General features: G+C 52.8%; 1 protein-coding gene across 1 annotated transcript in view; it reads right to left on the reverse strand.

Moving 5' to 3' along the window:
• Positions 1 to 977: 977 nt before the first annotated feature.
• FGF18 (fibroblast growth factor 18) overlaps positions 978 to 20,598 on the reverse strand; it is a 61,303-nt gene continuing 41,682 nt past the window's right edge. The window contains exons 4-5 of the mRNA XM_014889938.2: positions 13,925 to 14,031; positions 978 to 1,571 (exon numbers count right to left, since the gene is read on the reverse strand). Coding sequence (XP_014745424.1) covers positions 1,305 to 1,571; positions 13,925 to 14,031 — 374 coding nt within the window. The 3' untranslated portion in view covers positions 978 to 1,304. The remainder of the gene's footprint in view (positions 1,572 to 13,924; positions 14,032 to 20,598) is intronic.

Here is a 20,598-nt window from a genome sequence, read left to right on the forward strand (position 1 = left end):
TCCATCTCCCAGATCCTGTGCAGAATTCCAGGGAGGAGAGTCTGACCAGGGTCACGAGTCCCTGCATGAGCTGGGTGAAGAATGCAGGGCAGGGGACAGGGATTTGTGTGGCTGAGGGCAAGTGTTAAAAGGCACAATTTGGAATTAAACAGGAATTGAGATTGAACTGAAAGCAGGAGCCCCTCCAAAAGCTCCAGTGAAGGAAACTCAAGGCACAGTGAGTATGTGTTAATGCACTCAGACACTCATTTTCCAGTTTGCTTTCTGCTTGGCCACAGCTTTAGGAAATATTCCTGGGACTGAAAAATATCAAATGTGCTGCTCCCAAAAAACACTCAGCCCACCACCACCCCACTGAGACCCTTCCCTGGGGCAACAGCCAGGGAGGAAGAGGAAGGTGGAACAGGAGGAAGTACAGAATCAGCAATAAATACTCATTAAAAAAAAACCAAAAAACAACACTACTCAGGGAGAGGAAAGAAGTGTGAACAGCAAAGATATGTCCATGTGTTTTAAATAATTTTTTAATTGTTGAGGCAGTAATACTTGGTTCATGGAACTGCAATATACAGAGAGGTGAAATAAATAGCTTATATATATATAATATATATAATATAGCTGGTTTTAAAATATTCCCTTATCATTGGTGTACTAGGTCATCTTGTAGTCACTTGGATGTGGTTAGCAGCATTCTCCAGAAGTGAGCAGGATGCAGGATCACGGAGCTGTGAGTCCCAATGTCATCAGGGGCTGCAGAGGGTGGCTGCCAGAGCTCCTGGGCTCATCCCTGCAGCCCCAGCCTGGCCTGGCTGGCAGCAGGAAATAAATAATTACAAATAATTACTGCCCACCCCTGGCGGGGCAGGGTCTCAGCAACTTTGGGAAAGAACTTTGGTTTTCTTTGGTTTTATTATTATTTTTTTTTAATATTTATTTTTTTTTCCCTCTGGGGATATGCTTCAGAAGTTGTCCTTTCCAAAAAAAAAAAAAAAAAAAAAAAAAAAAAAGGCAAAATAAGCACCTGTGTGTCATCAACAACAAGAAGTCAATTTAAATAGAGCAGTTCATTTCATTTTTCAAGTCACAATAAATCCCGAACAGCTTTCCCCAGCATTTGCCATCTAGTCTTTTATTAATTTTTTTTATTTTTATTATTTTTTTTTTAAACACAATGTACAAAAATAGAGCTTCTTCCTTATTTTTAATGTAAAAATATTCCTCTGGTGCAGTTTTTTTTTTGTTTTTTTTTGTTTTTTTTTTTTCCTTTTTGTGGTTTCTTATTGTGACACTGTTTTTGTCTGGTTTTAGCTGGGGTTGGTGGGTCGTATCCTCTTAGTCCTCTTGGTGACTGTAGTGTACTTGAAAGGTTTCTGTATCTCCATCTGCCCCTTTGGGTATCTCTTCATAAAGTGAACATCCTGCTGGTTTTCCCGGGTCTTGGGCCCTTTCCTTGGCCTCCCTTTTTTGGTGAATCCAACGTACCAGCCTGAGTATTTTGCAGACATCAGTGCCGTGTAGTTGTTTTCTAGGACTTTTTCAATGAAGACACACTCCTTACTGGTGCCATCAGGCTGAAAAAGGAAAAAAAAAAAAAAAAAAAAAAACAAAAGGAAAAGAAAAAATAAATAATCCAAATGCAAGCTCAGTGACCAAAACCCAATTTGGCATAAATAAAATCATCACATCTGGACCTCTTTTGGTTCAAACGTTGTTAATGAGAGCCATAACATCCATCAGCTGAAATCAAAATTTTATTTTTTTTTTAAAAGCATGAAAGCGTGAGGTCATAATTTCTTTTTTTTTTAAATGCTCTTATCCAAGGGAAGAAAAATTTTTCAAAGACAACAGTTAAGTTTATCCAGTCCAGTGCCTTCAAGTGCAAGCAAAGCAAGACATCCAGCTTTGCTTTTTTCCATTAGGGAGAGAGGATGAATTGAACTCGTGCCAGGGAAACATCATACTCAGTGAGGAAAAACCCAAACCCCAGAATCTCACCCAAACAACAGCATTTCCCCTTCTACCCCCCACTTCTGATGTTTCCTGAAATCCCCTGTGGGTTTCCACCCACAGCAACCCAAACCCACTGGAGGGATTGCACGGCTCAGCCTGAGCCCGGGGTGCCAGGGCAGCACAGGGACACACCTGGAGCCCCGGGGCTGCTGCAGACCCCAAAATCCCCGGGACCCCGGGCAGCCCCGGGGCCGAGCTGGGCTCAGCTCAGCCTGCAGATCCAGAGCAGCAGAGCCACACTGAGCTGTGGTCTCTGCCCACAGCACTGCAGCCAGTGACAGCATCACACCCCTCACCTCCAGGTCCCTGAGCACACGGGAAATAAATTCTCCTCACCAAAACCTCCTGCCCTTGACCTGCTGAGCTCCTGGGGCTGCACCTGGAATGTCTCAGGCACCCACACTTTGATGGAGGCATGAGAAGGTTCAGGAGCACGCACAGGATAAGCCATCACACAGATACAAACCATCACCCAGGGCTTCATTCAACACCCAGCAAAGCCAAAGGAAGGATTTCCATCACAGCCCAGTTCAGCTTCGCACTCTAATCAATGAGTTTTTTGGAACTGCAGGCCTAAATGTGCTATGTTAAACCCTGCTCAGCCAAACCAAACACTGTCAGACCCTCTCAGGCTTCAGCCATCACATTCTGGGGGGCAGGGAAGCCACAGCAGGGTGAGCTGCTCAGCCCAGCCCCAGCTCTGCTCAGGAGCTGACCCTGCATGCTCACCATCCCTCCCCAAAAACAAATCAGCCTGTCCTGCCAGGGGAGCCATCCCAAAACGCGCTGCACAAGCCCTGGGGAGTTTGCTGCAGTCTGTGGGAAGGGCAGGGGATCAGGGAGCAGGAGGGAACCTCTCCTGCACAGGTTCCCTGCACCCCTGAACCCCAAACACCCACGACAGGGGAACCATCAGGCACCTGACCCAGGCTGGAGGCAGCAGCAGAGGAAAGCCAGGATGGCTGGGCATTACCATCACCACAGGGACATCACCAATCCCAGGGACATCACCAATCCCAGGGCATCACCAGCCCCAGGGGCATCACCAATCCCAGGGGCATCACCAGCCCCAGGGGCATCACCAATCCCAGGGGCATCACCAGCCCCAGGGGCATCACCAGCCCCAGGGTATCACCAATCCCAGGGGCATCACCAGCCCCAGGGGCATCACCAGCCCCAGGGGCATCACCAATCCCAGGGGCATCACCAGCCCCAGGGGCATCACCAGCCCCAGGGTATCACCAATCCCAGGGGCATCACCAGCCCCAGGGACATCACCAGCCCCAGGGACATCACCAGCCCCAGGGACATCACCAGCCCCAGGGGCATCACCAGCCCCAGGGGCATCACCAGCCCCAGGGTATCACCAGCCCCAGGGGCATCACCAGCCCCAGGGACATCACCAGCCCCAGGGTATCACCAGCCCCAGGGGCATCACCAGCCCCAGGGTATCACCAGCCCCAGGGACAGCCACTCCTGCAGCACTCAATCCTTTAGCACAGCTCTGGTTCCATCCCTGGGACAGGAGGTGTTTGTTGTGTTTGGTGTTTGCCCTCCTGCCTCAAGGCTTTCTGCACCAGGGAAGGTCTCATTAAGAGGGGAAATTCTGGCGACTTTTGCAACAATTCTGCTAATCCAGGGGCTGCCCAGGGGCTCTGCCTTAGGACCTGCAGTCTCCAGCCTGGATAGGCACAAAGGTCCTCATTTCACCATCCACAACTGGAAGCTCACAAACGCTTTAATGAACAGCAGAACTGGGCAAAGCTCAGTGGTTCCAGTTCCTGGGGGTGTCATTCTCCAAGCCCTGAGTTTGATCAAAGCCACATGAGTGGCAAAGGGGGAAATCAGTCAACACCACAGGGTTCCACCAGATTTCAATGGGAAGCCATAAAACCAGCTCCAGGTTTCTCAGGGCTCAGCCCACTACAAGCCCTTCCCCAGTGAGTGGAGAATTTTTAAACAATGCCATGGCTGGGATTCAAATCCACCCAAAGCCAGGTGCCTGTGAACCGACCGGATCCATTCTGCAGGGGGAGCAGGTAATGGGGAGGGCTGCTCCCCCTGCTCCTGGAGAGGGACTGCGTTTGAGCCCTGACCTTGTTGCTAGGAGAATTAAGGGGGTTTTTTTTTTTCATGCAATTTGGGAGGTTTCCGCTTGTGCTGCAATGTCAGTTTTTCACGGAAAATGAAGACTGGAATGAAAAGAAAGCATGTGTGTAGGAGGGGGAACTTATTCTATTAATAACAAAAAAGTATTTACTTATACCTTCAAATTTGCCGACAGAGCCTAAGACGGAGACAGGAGGTGGAGGAATAACAAGGTGCAACTTCAGGCCAACCTCAGGGCTAATTTGAAGTAAACAAGGTGCATGAGATAAAATAACTTCGTTCTGGAAGAGGAAGAGCTAAATGGTTTGATAACATGAAATTACAGCAACATTTACAAGTACCTAGAGATAAATCAGGATAAGGAGCTCACTTCCCCAAACAGAGCATTCCTGTATGTGCTAAGACACGTCACAGACACACAAATGGTGTTCAAATACTGACAAGATAATTTAACCGTTTCTTTTATGATCCCTAATAGGATAAATCATTCACACGATTCACCTACACCATGAGGAGCTGTAGCCACAGCAATCTGTTAGGGGGAAAATCAATTTGTGAGGGTTTTCAGTCATTTTTAAGCATCAGGTGCCCAACGTTTAAAATTGAATCAGTTCCCTATTTAATCCATAGCAAATCACTCCTTGTGTCTGTCAGGCATCCCCTCGCTCCTCCAAGGAGAGGAGAGAGCAAAGGGAGGCAGCTTTGGCCAAGCATCACTGGCTGCCCCAGCCACGGGCTCACCCTTCCCTTCCCTTCCCAGGAGCTCCTGGTGACCGAGCCAGGGCTGCAGCCTCTGTGCCAGCTGTGCCAGCTGGGAGCTGTGCCCAGCCACATTCCACACACCCTGCACTGCCAGGGACGGCCCTGCAGAGCACCCACCCTCCACAACACCGAGCTTTGTGTTTTCAGCTGATTCCTCACCATAAAGCACTTCAGGGGCTGTCTGGCCCAGAGTGATGGTGTGGCCACAGGGCAGAGCAGGTCCCAGAGCCAGCCCCACATCCCTGTCCCCTCCAGAGCAGAACGAGGGCTCCCTGTGCCCCAGGGGCTGCCCCTGCCCTCTGGCCCCTCCATCCCAAGGCAGCAGCTCCAGCCCCGGCCCTGCTCAGAGCAGGGCACAGCAGAGGCACAAACCAAACTGCTGGTGTTGGCACAGCATGCAACAAGACCCTGCCACCCTGCAGGTCAGCTCTTCGCTAAGAAATCGTTCAGAGCGTGTTTGTGTTTAAACACACCCAACAGCTTTGGGAAGATGTGGGATCTGTCAGCCAAAGTTCTGATAAACCCCATATAAAATGCCTGATCTAAAAGCCACCTTGCAGGGAAAGCTCCTGTGGCTCCAGCTCTGTGCAGGGGGAAGGGAAAGCACAGCCCGAGCAGCACCAGGGAATGGGGAACAGCACCAAGGGATGGGGAGCAGCACCAGGGAATGGGGAGCAGCACCAAGGGATGGGGAGCAGAACCAAGGGATGGGGAGCAGCACCAAGGGATGGGGAGCAGCACCAGGGAATGGGGAGCAGAACCAAGGGATGGGGAGCAGAACCAAGGGATGGGGAGCAGCACCAAGGGATGGGGAGCAGCACCAGGGGTGGCTCCAGCACCGAGGGTGGCTCCAGCACAGCATCTCCTGGAGCACGGGCTGGGTGGGGAGCAGCTCTGCTGGCAGTGGGTCGGTGCCCGGTGCCAGGCAGGGACCCCAGCAGTGCCAGGGTTTTGCAGAGCAGGGCTGGAGCAGCAGGGCTCTCCCTCCATGCAGGATTTGGGAGCTGTGCACCCTGAGCCAGCCCAGGCGCCTGCAGCTGAGGGCAGCAGAGCCCAGGGCTCAGCAAGGAGCAGCCCCGATTGTTTGTGCAGAGCATTTGGCGAGGGGCTCTCCAGTCCTAAACGTGAAACATGTTGAACTGACACTAAAGCACAATTAAGTGCCAAAGCATTTGCTGCTTCTACAATTACACTCCGGAGCGCTTTGGTGCTCCTGCTCTCCTTTTTTTATGACCCAACTTGGTCTTATTGTAGTTTGGCTTTCTCGTTTTAAGTTCTCCAAATGGAAAGGATCAAAGAGCTCTTTGTTGTCGTAGCAGGAGCGGGGCGCTGCTGCCGTGAACAGCCCGCAGCTCCGGGGGAATTCGCTCTGTGCCACCAGCCCCAGCCAAAGCCCCGGCAGGTGCAGCCCGAGCCACCTGAGCAGCTCTGCAGGGCACACCGAGCCCAGGACAGCTCTTCTCGCTCACGAATCACAGATCTGGGCACCGGGAAACCCAAACTTCCCTCGGCTCTCACAGCAACAAAGAGCCCGCACCAGCAGCTCGGGTCAGCGGGGCGAGCCCTCCAGGATGGGAAAGTTTCTGTTTGCAAAGATCAGGACACGAACTGAGCTGTTGTCAGCTAAGCTCGGGTTAAAACACTTCCCCTCCTCAAGAGCTGCTGCAATTAGGGCTCTCTGGGCGAGCCACTGGTGATGTGCTGCAAATGACAACAAACCCCAAAGGCCACCAAGAGCGACCGTGCCAGCCCAGGAACGCCGGCTTGGCACGGGCAGAGAGACTGAGAGCAGCGCTGGCTCGGTCTCAGCAGCACCTTCCTGCAGCCCAGCTGTGGTGACAGCAGCCCCCGAGCATGGAGAGCATCTCCCTCTGCGAGGGAAGCAAGCCTCCCAAAAAAATCCTGGAGCAGGGAGAGCTCTGCCAAGGTGCAGCACCCAGGTTTTTACAAGGAAAACCACTGAAAATGGGCCCTTCCTGCACCCATCTGCTCTCCCCCTCCACACACAGACACACAGACAGAGGGGTCCCCAAGCACCAGCACCCACCGTGCTGGGGTCCATGGCACCCCAGGGGCGAGGCACACCCACTGAGCTCAGCAGTCATTTCCAAGAGCTGCTGAAAATTCCCGGGACACCGGGGCTGTTACATTCACCCAGTGCATTGCACAGAGGAAATCCTGCCCTGTGTCTCCTCTATTCCACAGCAGGGAAGGTTTGGGTTTGCAGGAGCAGGGCTCAGCAGTGCCCTGAGCTGCTCCTGAAGGATGCAGGGCTGGTGGCCCAAGCACCACTGCCAGCCCAGAGCTGTCCCCCAGCAGTGCCCAGCCTTTCAGGATGTTCCTTCTCTGCAGTTCTGCACAAGCTCAGCTCAAAGTCAGAGGGGCAATGCTCAGAGCCTCCTCCAGACTCGCTCCACATGGTTTGGAAAATCCCAGGTGGAAGGAGGCAGTGCAGGAGCTGTGTTGGTGTCACAGCTTGCAGCACTGCCCCCCTCCCCTGTGACACACACACCCCCCTTCCAAAGGCAGCTCAGAAATCAGCACGGGGAGCACAGAACCTGCCCAAGCAGCGAGCCCTGCACTTCATGGCATCATGGGGACACAGCCCTCAGCAGCATCCTGATGCTCAGCATCCTGGATTTATGACAAGGCATCCTGACCACAGAGACACCTCTTGACCCAAATGCACATTCCTGCTCCTAGAGCAGGCTGTAAATCAGGGAAGCTCATCCATAACTGCCAAGAGTCACTCAGCCTCATGCACGCTTCCTCCAGCTCCCTGCCCTCTGAACCTGCACAATCCTCCCAGGAAAATACTTAGGAGTCATGATGGGCAGTTCAATAAAAGTGTCTGCCAGCACAGCCGAGAGGTTAATTGTGTATACAGGACGTGTAAGTGCACTCACGAGGCAGGCAGTAACACAAAACCTCGGGCAGGAGATGCTCCTGCAGGGCACATCTCCCTGAGAGGCCCCGATCCAAGGCACCCCACCCCTCCCAAAAACAGCAAAAAGGGCTCGGTCCTGCATGGGCCAGGACAGCCAGGCTTGGCAGAGCCCTGTGCCTGTCTGTGCCAGACACAAGCTGCAGGAACCAAGGAAGGAAGAGAACAGCTTAAAATTCTTCTTTCCTTCTACCTTCCATTCCAAAATTCCCCTTTTGTAGCTGAGTTCAGTAGCCCCGGCATTGCCCTGGGAGAGCTCTCTGTTTATCTCAGGATGGACAGGACACAGAGCAGTGTCTGTGGGCTGGGCCAGGCACGGCTGGGGTCAGCCCAGGACAGGATTCCTCCCCTGCCCCTTCCATCCCTCCACGGGCTCCTGCCAGCCCTGCAGGGTGGCCACGGCCAGCATCAGGGCAAAGCAGGTGGCCCCACCTGGGAAAGTGCACCTAGGAATGTCTGCCAAGCAAAGGTGCACCAGAGAACTGCATGTCCTTACTGCTAGAGAGAAATACCGACTGCTTTTTAAATGAACTCAGTGAAACCAAGAGAAAATTCAGGGAACTTAAGTCGAGACTGCCACTGCTCTTCAGGAGATCGGGATGCCCAGGCAGTTCCAGGTGTGATACCTGAGCAGATCTATGGCCTTACCTGCACTTCCTGTAAAAGCCCTCTCAGAGCAGCAGCCTATTCCTTGTAGGCTTTAATTCAATATATAGGTAGGCTTTAATTCAATGTATCATTGGAGCAAGGTGGGGGTCACTCTTCTGTCCAAGTGACAGGACGAGAGGACAGAGCCTCAGGCTTGGGGGAGCTTCAGGGTGGACATTGGGGGGATTTGTTAAACGTGGAAGGGGCTGCCCATGGAGGAGCAGTGCCCAGCCCTGGAGGTGCCCAAGGAACCCCTGGAGGTGGCACTGAGGGCTCTGGGCTGGGCACAAGGTGGGCACTGGGCACCTGGGAGGGCTTTTCCAGCCTCAGTGATCCTGTGATACAGAGAGCTGTGCCACTAGAGGAAATGTTTTCTTTAAAAAGTGTTTGATGTAGATGCTGAGTGGAGCAGGATGACGAGACCAGAACAGTCACTGACCTCATAGAAAGTCCTGGGTCTGTCCCAGATTTATTCACATTAAACAAACATGCAAACTGATTATCATTCCAAACAAATGCAATCTCATCCAGCCAGGAGTCCAGGAGTGACACCACTTTCCCTGGGACAAGCTTAAATGGGGGGAATTGAGAACCAAGAAAGGTCATTGCTTGTATGCAGGATGGCTTTACTTCGTGTCAAGTTATATTACTGAGAAAAGAGAGAAATCCATCACCAAATCAAGTGCCATCCATAAAAAATCATCATCCACATTTGTTCCAGCCTGTGAGTGACCAACTTCCATCCCTGTGCAACAAATGCAAGGCTTGAGACTTGTCCTCCCTCAGGAAAACTTCACATCTTTGGGTATCCAAAAGACAAGAGAATCTCAAGAACAAAAATGTATTTAAACAGCATCTGCTTTTCTTTGACCTTAAACATAGTTCTGTAGCTGCCATATCAAAGAAACTCTCCTTTGCTACTGTTGGAGCACAGGTTTTATTCTCCACTGCAGAAACAGCCTCTGTTCTCTCACCTCCTGTCCAAAACCAAGCTTCAGGCCAAGGAGAAACAGTCCTTGAGGAGCAGGAGTCCCCTGGACGTGATCTCAGCTGCAGCCACTGCAGAGGGACAAGGCTGCAGTGCTCTGCTCCTCCCTGCAGTGAAATAAATCATATTTACATCCAGCAGTGTGTTTGCTGAGCAGTGCTCAGAAGAAACATCACCCTCATCTCGAGGTGCTCCAGACCAGCACCAAACTGCACTTAGGAGATGAGAGGCTCTGAGGAAGGCAATTAAACCCAACTTGGGCACTGTCAGCACAAGATGCATTGAGCAGCACACCCTGCCCACCCAGACAAGGCATGGCCAGGCCTCAGGGATCCCCAGCAGCAATTTTAATTACCATGAAACCTTAGGGAGCTGCAATAGCCAACAGGACACAGCTGCAGCCACCACCAAACACGGGGGACAGGGGTCAGCAGCTCTATGGTGACACAGCAAGGATTAAATTCAATTATCACACAGCTTTCAAGAAGATGGTTTTCTTCCCTGGGAGGGGACAGGCACCTTCCAGCCACGGGATGAGGAAAAGATTCAGAGGTCAAGCTTACAAGCTTGGTGTGCAAGTGAACCTTGACTTTGCAAAGCTCAGTCTGGAGAGAACAGGGGCTTCTTAGAAACAGCCAAAGGAAACATGACATTTCCTAAAGAGGAATCACAGCAAATGTGTAAATGTGTTACTCAGCTCTCTGCTGGGCTGACACAGCCAGGACACACGATGCTCACATCCCCAGCACAGACCTGCCAGTCCTCAGCATAAAAACAATACCATGAAGAATTTTCTTTTTTTTTTTCTTTTTTCTTTTTTTTTTTTTTTAATGAAAGGACAATTTGCTTCATTTCAGAGCAAACACTTGAAGAATTATGGCTGTGCTGAGAAGTTTAACTGGAGATGTTCACATACAGCTAAAAGGTGACCTTCTTACATTTTGGTGCCCAACACTGCCCCAGCACTGGAGGTGAGGCTGCCCCAGCCCAGAGCAGAGTGGGACAATCCCTCCCTGACCCTGATGGATGTGCCCAGGGCAGCACAGGGATGTCCCCAGGACAGGACAGGGATGTCACCAGGACAGGGACAGGACATGGACCAGGACCCCCAGGTCCCTCCCTGCAGCTCCTCTCCAGCTTCTCAACAATGTTTGGGATCTGAGAATGGAGGAGGGTGGTTTAGCTTCCACTTTTAATTTCATGAGAATCTCAGCTTCTACATTTTCAGAAAAACAATTCAAATTTTTTTCCACAGGTTGCAGGAAAAAAGCCTGATCAGGTAAATGCAGAAGATTCTGATGGCCCAACCAAAATAAAAGTGGTTTTGTCATCCCATTGGTTTTAAGACCTTTGCAATCCTGCAGGCTCTGATTCCAGATTTTTGGACACTTGATGGTTCTGGATCAGGTCTCCCTGTCCAAACCATGGCAATGTTCACAGTTGCTTGGCTCCAGGCCCCAGTGCACGTGTTCATTTAGATGACTTCAATTAAAACAATCCCACAGGAGAGTGAAGACCCAGACTGCAGCTCCAAAGGAGATGTGAGCCAGGCCCAGCAGAAGCCACGTCAGGTTTTGCTCTCACCTGAGATGCCAAGTCAGGATGGTTTATGGCTGAGTGTGTCACAGGGAGATCCACAATGTGTGCCATTACTCCTGCTGAACCCCCACAGCTCCTCCCCTGGGCCCAGAGCAGTTTTGGGGGCCCAGGGCACATTTACAGCCCACGGTGGGCACCTCCACTCTTCGATGCTGTCAGAGTTTTTTTAGCCAACTTTCCTGACTGAGCACACACATGCCTCAAGAAAACCCCTCTTTTAAAGCTGTAATGTAAACAACCCCAAATTATTGCTATCCCCTAAAGGCCACTGCTGGCAGGCATCAGTGACAAAGCTCTGCCAGAGCAGTCTGGCATCCAGCAACAATTTGTTTGTTGTCCTGCAAAAATACAGAGAGCCTTGCCATCTGGTATTAGCAACTTTCTGGGACCATTAAGGAATATATTGGCTTGGAAAGCAGTTGTCACACCAGCAGAGATGCTGTGTGTGAGAGGCAGGACTCAGTGGTGCTGGCCAGGGCTGGGAGAGGCACTGGTGGCCAGCACAGCCTGTCCTGAGGGACACCTCCTGTCCCCTGTGCCATGCCCCTGGCACAGCTGGCACAGCTGGCACAGCCTTTGCCCAGGAGCTGGGAGGGCTCCAGTGCTGCAGACCTGGTGTCAGGGGACACCCAAGGAGGACCCCAGTTATCTGTCACCAGTCTGGAGCTTCCCACCCTTCACCAAACTGCTCTTCCCCTCTGCTCACATTCAGCTCAGAGAGTGGAGGAATAAAAGCAAACTCATTAAAGGGCCTTTACAAAAATTATCCCCCTGCACTACAATGATCTCGGGAGTGTGTGGACAGCAGATCACTGAGGATCTCTGACAGAAACTGGGAGTGTGAAACACCCTCCCTATGGATACCTGCTGCAGCCTGAGCCCCAGCACTGAGCTGAGAGAGCCTCATGCCAGGGGGTGTCAGGAACCAGTGCTGGGGTCAGGGGATGCTCTGCTCTCCTCTGCTCTGCTCTGCTCTGCTCCCCACGCTGCAGCCACCACCCCTGGCCATGCCCAGAGGAAGGGCAGGCTCTGACCATGCTTTGGTGGTCCAGGTCCAACTGTCCAGCCAGGCTGGGATGGGCAGGGATGGGCTGGGATGGGCTGGGATGGGCAGGGATGGGCAGGGATGGGCTGGGATGGGCAGGGATGGGCAGGGATGGGATGGGCAGGGATGGGCAGGGATGGGATGGGCAGGGATGGGCAGGGAAAGGCAATCCCTGCAGTTGCAGAGGGCTGCATGTGCTGTGGGCTCAGCAGGAGCAGCTGGAGCCCAGCTCAGGCCAGGCTGCTCCTCACCCTGCAGACTTCAAAGCCTCGCCCTTGGCAGCCCTCAGCAAACACAACATCCCCACTCTGCCCACGGCCTTATCTCAGGGCACGAGATAAGAGAGGCTGAGGCACAGAGGAAATCCACAGCAGGATCCCCAGGAGAAGCAGTCAGGAGCTCGAGAGCTCCTCCAAAGAGACCATCAGCTCCTCTTTGCCCCAGCACTGAATTACTGCCAACGTTCAGAGCTGCTGTGTCCCCTTGTCACAAGTCACAAGTCTCATCGTGCCTCTCTTGGGACAACTGCACCTTTGAGTCCTTTCCCCCCCGTGTTTGCAAGATAAATGAACAGATTTAACGATTTTCAAAAAAAGACAAAAAGGTATCTCAGAAAAGCAGCTGGCATGCTTGTTCTGAATTTTCATATTTTTATGTCTCTCCCTGTAGTATGATTCCACCATAAAGCCTGGAGAAGAGAGGGCTCTGGGAAGAACTTACTGCAGCCTTTCAGCATTTAAAAAAGTTTAAAAAAAGGTGGGCACAAACCTTTCAGCAGGACCTGTTGCAATAGGACAAGGAGAAATGGCTTTAACTGAAAGAAGATAAATTTATACCAGATATAAAGAAGAAATTCTTTACTTTGATGGTCCTGGCACAGCTGTGGCTGCCCCTGGATCCCTGGCAGTGCCCAAGGTTGGACATTGGGCTTGGAGCAGCCTGGGATGGTGGGAGGTGTCCCTGCCATGGCAGGGTGGGATGGGATGAGCTTTGAGGTCCCTTCCAACCCAAAAACTTCTGTGATTTTACAAAAAACTTCAGCAGTCAGTGAGAGAAAACCTCAGGAAGACCAGAAAACTCAGGACCTACAATTTTCATGTAGCACCAAAACCCCACAGACAAAGAAGCAGCCACAAAGATGCCAGGTTTGAGCTCCTGGTGCTGCAAAGTGAGGGCAGCAGAGGTTTGAAGGCTCAATGTTCTATTTGACATTCATTTCTTGGTGGCACTTCAGCTTTGCCCAGGCTCTGCCTGCTTAGCAAGCCTCCAGCTTTTCCAACAACACAGGACTGTGTGAATTACAAAATCAAGTTAATACACAAAAAACACTCCTGCAGCACCCCAGCTGGGCTGCAGGGGTGAACACGGGGTGTGTTCCATGCCTCCCCTGGCGGGGCATCCCCCAAAGTTCAGGTTCCAGCCCTGGCTGGCAGGAAGGAGCTCCGTGCTGCCCAGGAGGAGCCACAGCACAGGGCTCTGCCCACCCTTCTGCCCTGAACTCCTCCCTAGAGGAATTCTGGGGCAAATTCACGTTGGAATGTCCCCCCCAATGAAGGACCAGGTGAGGACAGGGCTGTGGAGCATCCCATGGCACTGGGATGCTGAGGTGACCCCTCAGGTGAGGCAGAGCCCCTGCACACCTGCAGCAGCCCTGCAGGGTTTGCTCTCCAGGCTGGGGGTGGATGGAGAGCTCAGGAGAGCCGCCCTCAAACCCCACACCCCCTCCTGCTTCTCATTTCAGCTGACAGACGAGGCTCAAACACATCATTACAGCCAAGGTAACACTCGGGTTACAAATGAATTAATGGGAAACACTTACCTTCCCCACGAGCTTGCCTTTCCTGTTCATGCAAAGGTAGAAATCTGTCTCCTTCCCTTTGATCCGGACTTGACTGCCAAAAGTGTCTGTTTCCACTAGAAGCTGGGCTTGGAAAGGAAGGAGAAAAGAAAGCATTTACCAGTGTGGTCGCAGGCAGGGTGCAGAGACCCCAGGGCACTGTCCCACTGAGCCACACCAGGCTGGGTGCCCTGCAGGGACAGTCCCAGGGACCCCCAGGGCTGCCCCCTCTGCACTCCCCCACACAGACACCCCGGATTTAGGGCTGGTTTAGCACAGAAAAACCAACCAGGTGTGGGCTCTGCCTGCCACACCGACCCCAGCACCTCACCAGCAGCATCAGCTCGGGGTTAACAGAACCAGAGAATTGCTCATGTTGGAAAAACCTCAGAGATCATCCAACCGTTGCCCCAGCACTGTGGTGGCCAGCACTGCACCCTGTCCCCAGCTGTCACATCTACCTGGCTTCTCACACCTCTGGGGATGCTGATGCCCCCCTGCCCTGTTCAATGACAGTGCTCTCGTCACGCTGCAGGAGGGCTCAGAGGGTAAGAACACGGATTTTATTCTCATGAAGATGACAGACTGGCATGATGAGAAAGAAAACCCTTTCCCCAGAGCCAGCAGCCCCCAAACACTGCACAGAAGAGCTTCAGCCACACAGAACATCTCAGTGATCTCCCAAAGGTCACAACAGCCAGCAGGGAGAAACTGGGCACTGCTGGTTCTGTCTGCTGCACACCCACCCTGCACATCTCCTCCACCCTGGCTGTGCCTCCAGGAGCTCACAAATCCTTCCTGGCAGCCCAGACCCAGGTTTGCTGCTCTAGCTGGAGAAACGTGGCCAATCTCAGGGCACTGATGCCAGAGCTGGCTTGCAGCAGGAGCCAGGGCAGGGCACAGATCATCTCCACGAACCCCTGCTCTGCACAGCTGTGCCTGCAGAACTGTGTGCCATCATCATCATCATCACCATCATCATCACCATCATCATCATCACCATCACTATCATCACCATGATCACCATCATCACCATCTCAGAGACCCAGCCAGATCCAAGCCCATCCTTTTATTCCATCTCTGCTCTAAACACAAATTCCAGTCGTGCTCGAGGTTGGGACTGCGGGAATTTCCCGGGGAGGCAGAGCAGGCAGCCTGGACATTTTGGTTCAGATCCATCTCCACACTGAGGAGGAGGAGGAGGAGGAGGAGGAGGAGGAGGAGGAGGAAGGAGACATGGTTGAAACACAATGCAAGAATGTGTGAGTGTCAGCAAGTGCAGCTCCTGCTCTGGAAATACTCACGCCTGGGAGTTCTGAGCCCCGGCACAGAAATGCAGCTTTTGCCAAACTCTGGAGAATGTTTGATCTGTGCTGCAAAAAGTCACATTCTTTTTGGCATTCATATTTCAGATTTAAAGCCCTCTAAGAGCAAATATGTTCATTGTAAGGATTTATCATGGGGATAGAAATAGGAGTTTGTTTCATTTAAACACATTAATATTTTTCCCACTTGTAAAGTCAGCTTTTGGCTTCTGCAGCAGTGCAAATATCACAAACCTTTAACTCACAAGGGCCCTAAACAATTTTCCCCTCACAGCTCAGTCACATCTGTAAGTTCAGGAGTTTCCAGTTACTGGCTGCTTATTTAGGTCTATTTGTTAAACCTGTTATCACAGGGGATATTTAAATTAAACTTCTTTCTGACAGCAATGGGATAATGTCTGTGTTACAGCAGGTTGTTACTTGCAATCATGCACAGGTATAGATATTTATGGAAGTTTTTCAGAAACACCTCATGGGTTTGGGCACCTGTGATGGAGAGCAGCCTGAAAATACCCCTGGGTGCTGCCACTTTGTCCCCTCACCTGCAGCAAACCTGTGACCATTTCTGTGAGGCAGCAATGACCCCTGAGAGAGGGACAGCCAGGTGAGGCAGGAGGGGATGGCACAGGACAGGTGAGACAGGAGGGGATGGCACAGGACACAGGACACAGGACAGGTGAGACAGGAGGGGATGGCACAGGGCACAGGACACAGGACAGCTCCTCCAGGACAGGTGGAGCAGCCTGGCTGGGACCCCAGGAGCGCTGCAGGAAACCCAGGGGGCTGCTCAGGGGCAATGCAGAATTACCTGAACAGCAAAGCTGGGACTGCCTGCCTTTATGGGACTGCCTGTATGGGACTGCCTGTATGGGACTGCCTTTATGGGACTGCCTTTATGGGACTGCCTGTATGGGACTGCCTTTATGGGACTGCCTGCCTTTAGAGGTGGCTCTGGAAGGGCTTCTCCTCCCCTGAGCAGAGGATGGAGGGCAGCCCCCAGAGGGAGAGCACAGCAGGGCAGGCTGAGCAGCACCAAAGCCCGGCCCAGCAGCCATGGGGGGCGGCCAGAGCACCGAGGAGCTGCCCATGGATGGGAGTGACCAAAGCCCCAGGGCAGGACACAGGGGACAGCACAGCTCCCTCTGAGCTCAGAGCCATTCCCTGCCCATTCCCTGCCCACTCCAGCCTGAGAGTGACTCTGAACATCAGGGACAGGCTCTGGGCAGCCCAAGGAGGAGCCTCGGACAGCCCCTGGCCCATGAAAAGCGTGAGCTGTGTCCCAGGGGACAGCCCAGCTCACGCCCCTGTGACACAGGTCCCTGGCAGCTCAGATGCACAAACACGGGGCACGCTGGCTCCTGCTCCCCACCCCCTCGCTCTGCAGCCAGCATGAGTAATATCCAAGCTGATTTTAATTTGAAAAATATCACCTTAAAAAGATGTCGGTTCCCTGCTGTGAAAATTAAAACCATCTGGATGGAGTGATTTCAAATAATTAATCTAGGACTCCTTTGGCACCGCTACTAATTAAAATATGATATCTTCCTCCCCCTTTTTAAATAAAAAATTTAACTAAAGTTTAAAGATCTAATAAAATAATGTCATAATTGAGAAGTGGATGGAAGTCACCTTTCCTGCGGGCTGCAGGGGTTATGGCAGTGCTGAGATCCCTCCCAGGCAAGTGCCACAGCACAGCCCCAGCAGCAGAGGAGAAGCAGCACCCAGTGAGACACTGGAGCTGGCAAACACAGCAGCACCCACCCTGGCAGGCAGCCCAAAAAGAGTGGGCATCCATCCTGTGCCCAGCCCAAAGCCCAGGGACTGAGCATCCATCCTGTACCCAGCCCAAAGGGACTGAGCATCCATCCTGTGCCCAGCCCAGGGACTGAGCATCCATCCTGTACCCAACCCAGGGACTGAGCATCCATCCTGTGCCCAGCCCAGGAGCAGGAGCAGGGCAGGAGGCTCAGCAGAGGAGCTCTGAGCTGTCTGATCCCTGCTGGGATCTGAGCTGCCCTGGGACAGGCCAAGGCCTCACACAAGTTCCCACTTCTTCAAAATTTGAGTCTGAAGATGCTGGAAACATCTTCTTGTTTCTCGGGACCCCTGACCCCTCTTCCCCAAGAGATCAGTGCAGCTTTGGGCTGGGTCTGAGCCCGTCTGCAGCACCCCTGGCAGCTGAGGTTGCTTTGTGCAGCAGCATCTCCCTGAGCTCCCTCAGGAGCAGGGACAGGCACTTAAAGAGCACATCTGAAACCCTCTGGGATGGATCCCAGCCTGAAGGATGCAACCAGGGCTCCTGGGGGCTGACCCAGGGCCAGGGGCTGCTCCTGTCTCCACTCAACACACACAGCAGGAGAAAAGCTCAGCCAGCACCAACACATTTTACATTAACTCAAACTGCACCTGGAATGCTGTCCTGTGATAAATACTCCATGGCACAATGGAAGTGCCAGGGAAAACCCAGGAGAACGTGCAGGAGAGCTCAGTAAATAAAATGAGTGTCCCATGGCAGAGCAGCATCCCCCAGCACGCTGCTGCTCAACACCTGACTGCCAGCCCATCTGTCCCTGGACACACTGATTATAATCTCCATTTTCAAAGGCCCTGGGCTCCGATCCTCAGATCAGGTGTTATTGTTTAAATTCTTTGACAGCTAGATATTCTGATATATTTTCCAGGGGAATAAAAAAAAAAAGAGCAAAAGAGAAAAGATGTCTTTAGAGGGTGAGATCTCCTGCTACATGTTTTGCCTTATTGGCCCATTTAACCTAAACCTTCCTGAAAACTCCCACTGGAAGAGACTGGAATTCCTCACAAGTCTAGGTGAAAAGGATTACATATATATATATATGTTGAAAAGCTATCTACCAGCTAAGAAAACATGAAGTCAGGGAGATATGTGAAGGTGGCAGAAAACATGCCAAATTATCTTCCAGATATTTCCTGGGAGTGGGAGGGCAGGAGCCAGAAAAGCAGAGGGAAAGAGAGGAGAAAGAGGGCACCTGAGAAGTGTCAGGTTTACAAACACCTATCACAAAATCCTCAGGTCCACATAAAGAAAGAGAAAAACACGAGAAGGTGCAGAAGGACTGGGTCCTTCGAGCCTATGCACTGGTTTGGGGTTTTTTGGAGGTGAAACCCCTGCGAGGGGAGGCAGAGGGAGAAGGAACACAGCTGCTCCCACTGTCCACAGGCACCTTGCAAGAGATTTCCTGGGGAAAAGGATCCCAGAGGGGACCAAGGGTTTGTTGCTTTAGTTGCATTTCTTTTTCTGGAACAGTCAGGGGACCACTCTCAGCCCTGCAGTCATTTCCAGGGAATGAAGAGGATGCCCTGACACCCGGGATGGAGGGCAGCTTTCCCAGTTGTTGCATTCCCACATTCCCAGTGATCACAGCTGATGGGAGAGCAGAATCCACTCTGCTGAGAAAGAATCTCCTCCAGAGACTGCCAGCCCAGGCAACAGTGCTAAAACAGCTGGAATGTGTTCAAACACTGCCTGCCCCCAGCAGAACCACCTGAATCCCTTCCACGACCAGCAGAGAGTGACCCTGTCTGCACAGTCATGATGTCATGATGAGGGAATAACACCAAAATTAGGTAAAGTCTGGAGGGTCTAATGAAGCCTGTTCCCAGCGAGGGAATCAAGGCTGCATCCCTCAGCTTTGTGTGCACACTTGCAGAGTCCTGCACGCTGTATTTCATGGTTACAATGCACAGAGCCCAACTCCCTTCTCAAATATTCAGGTGCAAATGAGGAGTAACCAGCCCGGGGAGGGAGGCTGCTCTGACCCACATACCAGTGCCCTGAGCTCACCCTGGCTGTGCTGAGCACTCACATTATTAACAGGGCTGCTGGTGGGCAGCGAGGCTCAGAGCAGCTCCAGGCTCCAGATATTTCTGTTTTAAAGCACGAGCCAGGGAAGTGCTGGGTGTCAGCAGGGACAGGGAGCAGCTCCAGTCCTGAGCCACCTTTGGAAGATGCTGTCACTGGAAACGGGGATTTCTTCTAAACGCTGTGACTTTCACTCGGTCATCACCCCAGTGTTACACCTGGGACAAGGAGATTTTGGGGTGTAGGGGCATCCCCCATTCCCAGGCACCCTGTCCTGCCCCAGGGAAGGGCAGGGCAGGGAAGGGAAGGGAAGGGAAGGGAAGGGAAGGGAAGGGAAGGGAAGGGAAGGGAAGGGAAGGGAAGGGAAGCAGGAGCGAGGGCTCCGTGTGAACAAAGGACACAGCCTGCACCCCACAACAGCCTCGCAGCTCTCAGGAGCCAGACAGGTCAAATATTTGCATGGGAGACATCAGAAGAAAATCTCTAACGCAGCAAAGACCTCAAAGGCACTTCCACCACAGCAACCCGATCCTGCAAATACTTCCCACAAAGGACTTCACACACTTCGGAAGTGCCTGAGTGCTGATAAAGACCCGCACACAGCGCCGGGGTCCCGCTGTGCCTGCGGGGTGGGGGGACAGCTCGGGGATGGCTGTGGGACAGCTTTGGGACAGGTTTTTGGGACAGGTCTGGAACAGCTTGGGGACAGCTTTGGGGATGGCTTTGGGAACAGTTTTGGGCACAGTTTCCCCAGGGCTGGGCGCTGCTCCCTGCCCCACCTGCACCACCCCAGGCCAGAGGGATGGGGAAGGGGCAGGAGCCTGGCACGGAGCCCGTGTTCCCCTCCTGGCACATCCCTTGGGGCTCTCCCCAGTGCAGCACAGGGATGGGGAAGGGGCAGGAGCCTGGCACGGAGTTCCCCTCCTGGCCCATCTCCCCGGGCTCTCCCCCGTGCAGAGCTGCAGGCTCTGCTCCCAAAGCTGCCCCTCCCAGCAGGGAGGCTGCTGTCCCCCATCCAGCACTCTGAGCCATCCCTTGGCTCCCCGGGCCTGTCTGCAGCACACAGGGCCAGGACGTGCCGAAATGCCCGTGCTGGTGCCAAGCACAGCAGCCCCAGTGGCCAGCCCAGGCCAGCTGTGCAGGCAGGACACGCTGTGCTGCAGGGACCCAAAGGGCACAAATCACCCCAGCACTGCCCAAGAGCACTCTCCACTATTTCATAACACTCCCCACCATTTAATATCACTCTCTATTTAAGCCTGACACACCATTCCTAGAAACATGAAATCACAGACTGGGTGGGTTTGGAAGGGATTTTGCAGCTGAGCCCGTCCCAGCCCCTGGGCAGGGACCCTCCCTCCCACCAGCCCTGTCCAGCCTGGCCTGGGCCATTACAGAGCTCTTACCTGCAGGGATGCCCACCCCAAAAATGTTCCTACCCCTCCAGCAGTGGCTAACAGAGCACAGCCAGGGCACGATGCTGGTGCTCCCCA

This window comes from Sturnus vulgaris, chromosome 15 (genome assembly GCF_052056855.1).
Source record: "Sturnus vulgaris isolate bStuVul1 chromosome 15, bStuVul1.hap1, whole genome shotgun sequence".
Classification (NCBI taxonomy): Eukaryota; Metazoa; Chordata; class Aves; order Passeriformes; family Sturnidae; genus Sturnus; species Sturnus vulgaris.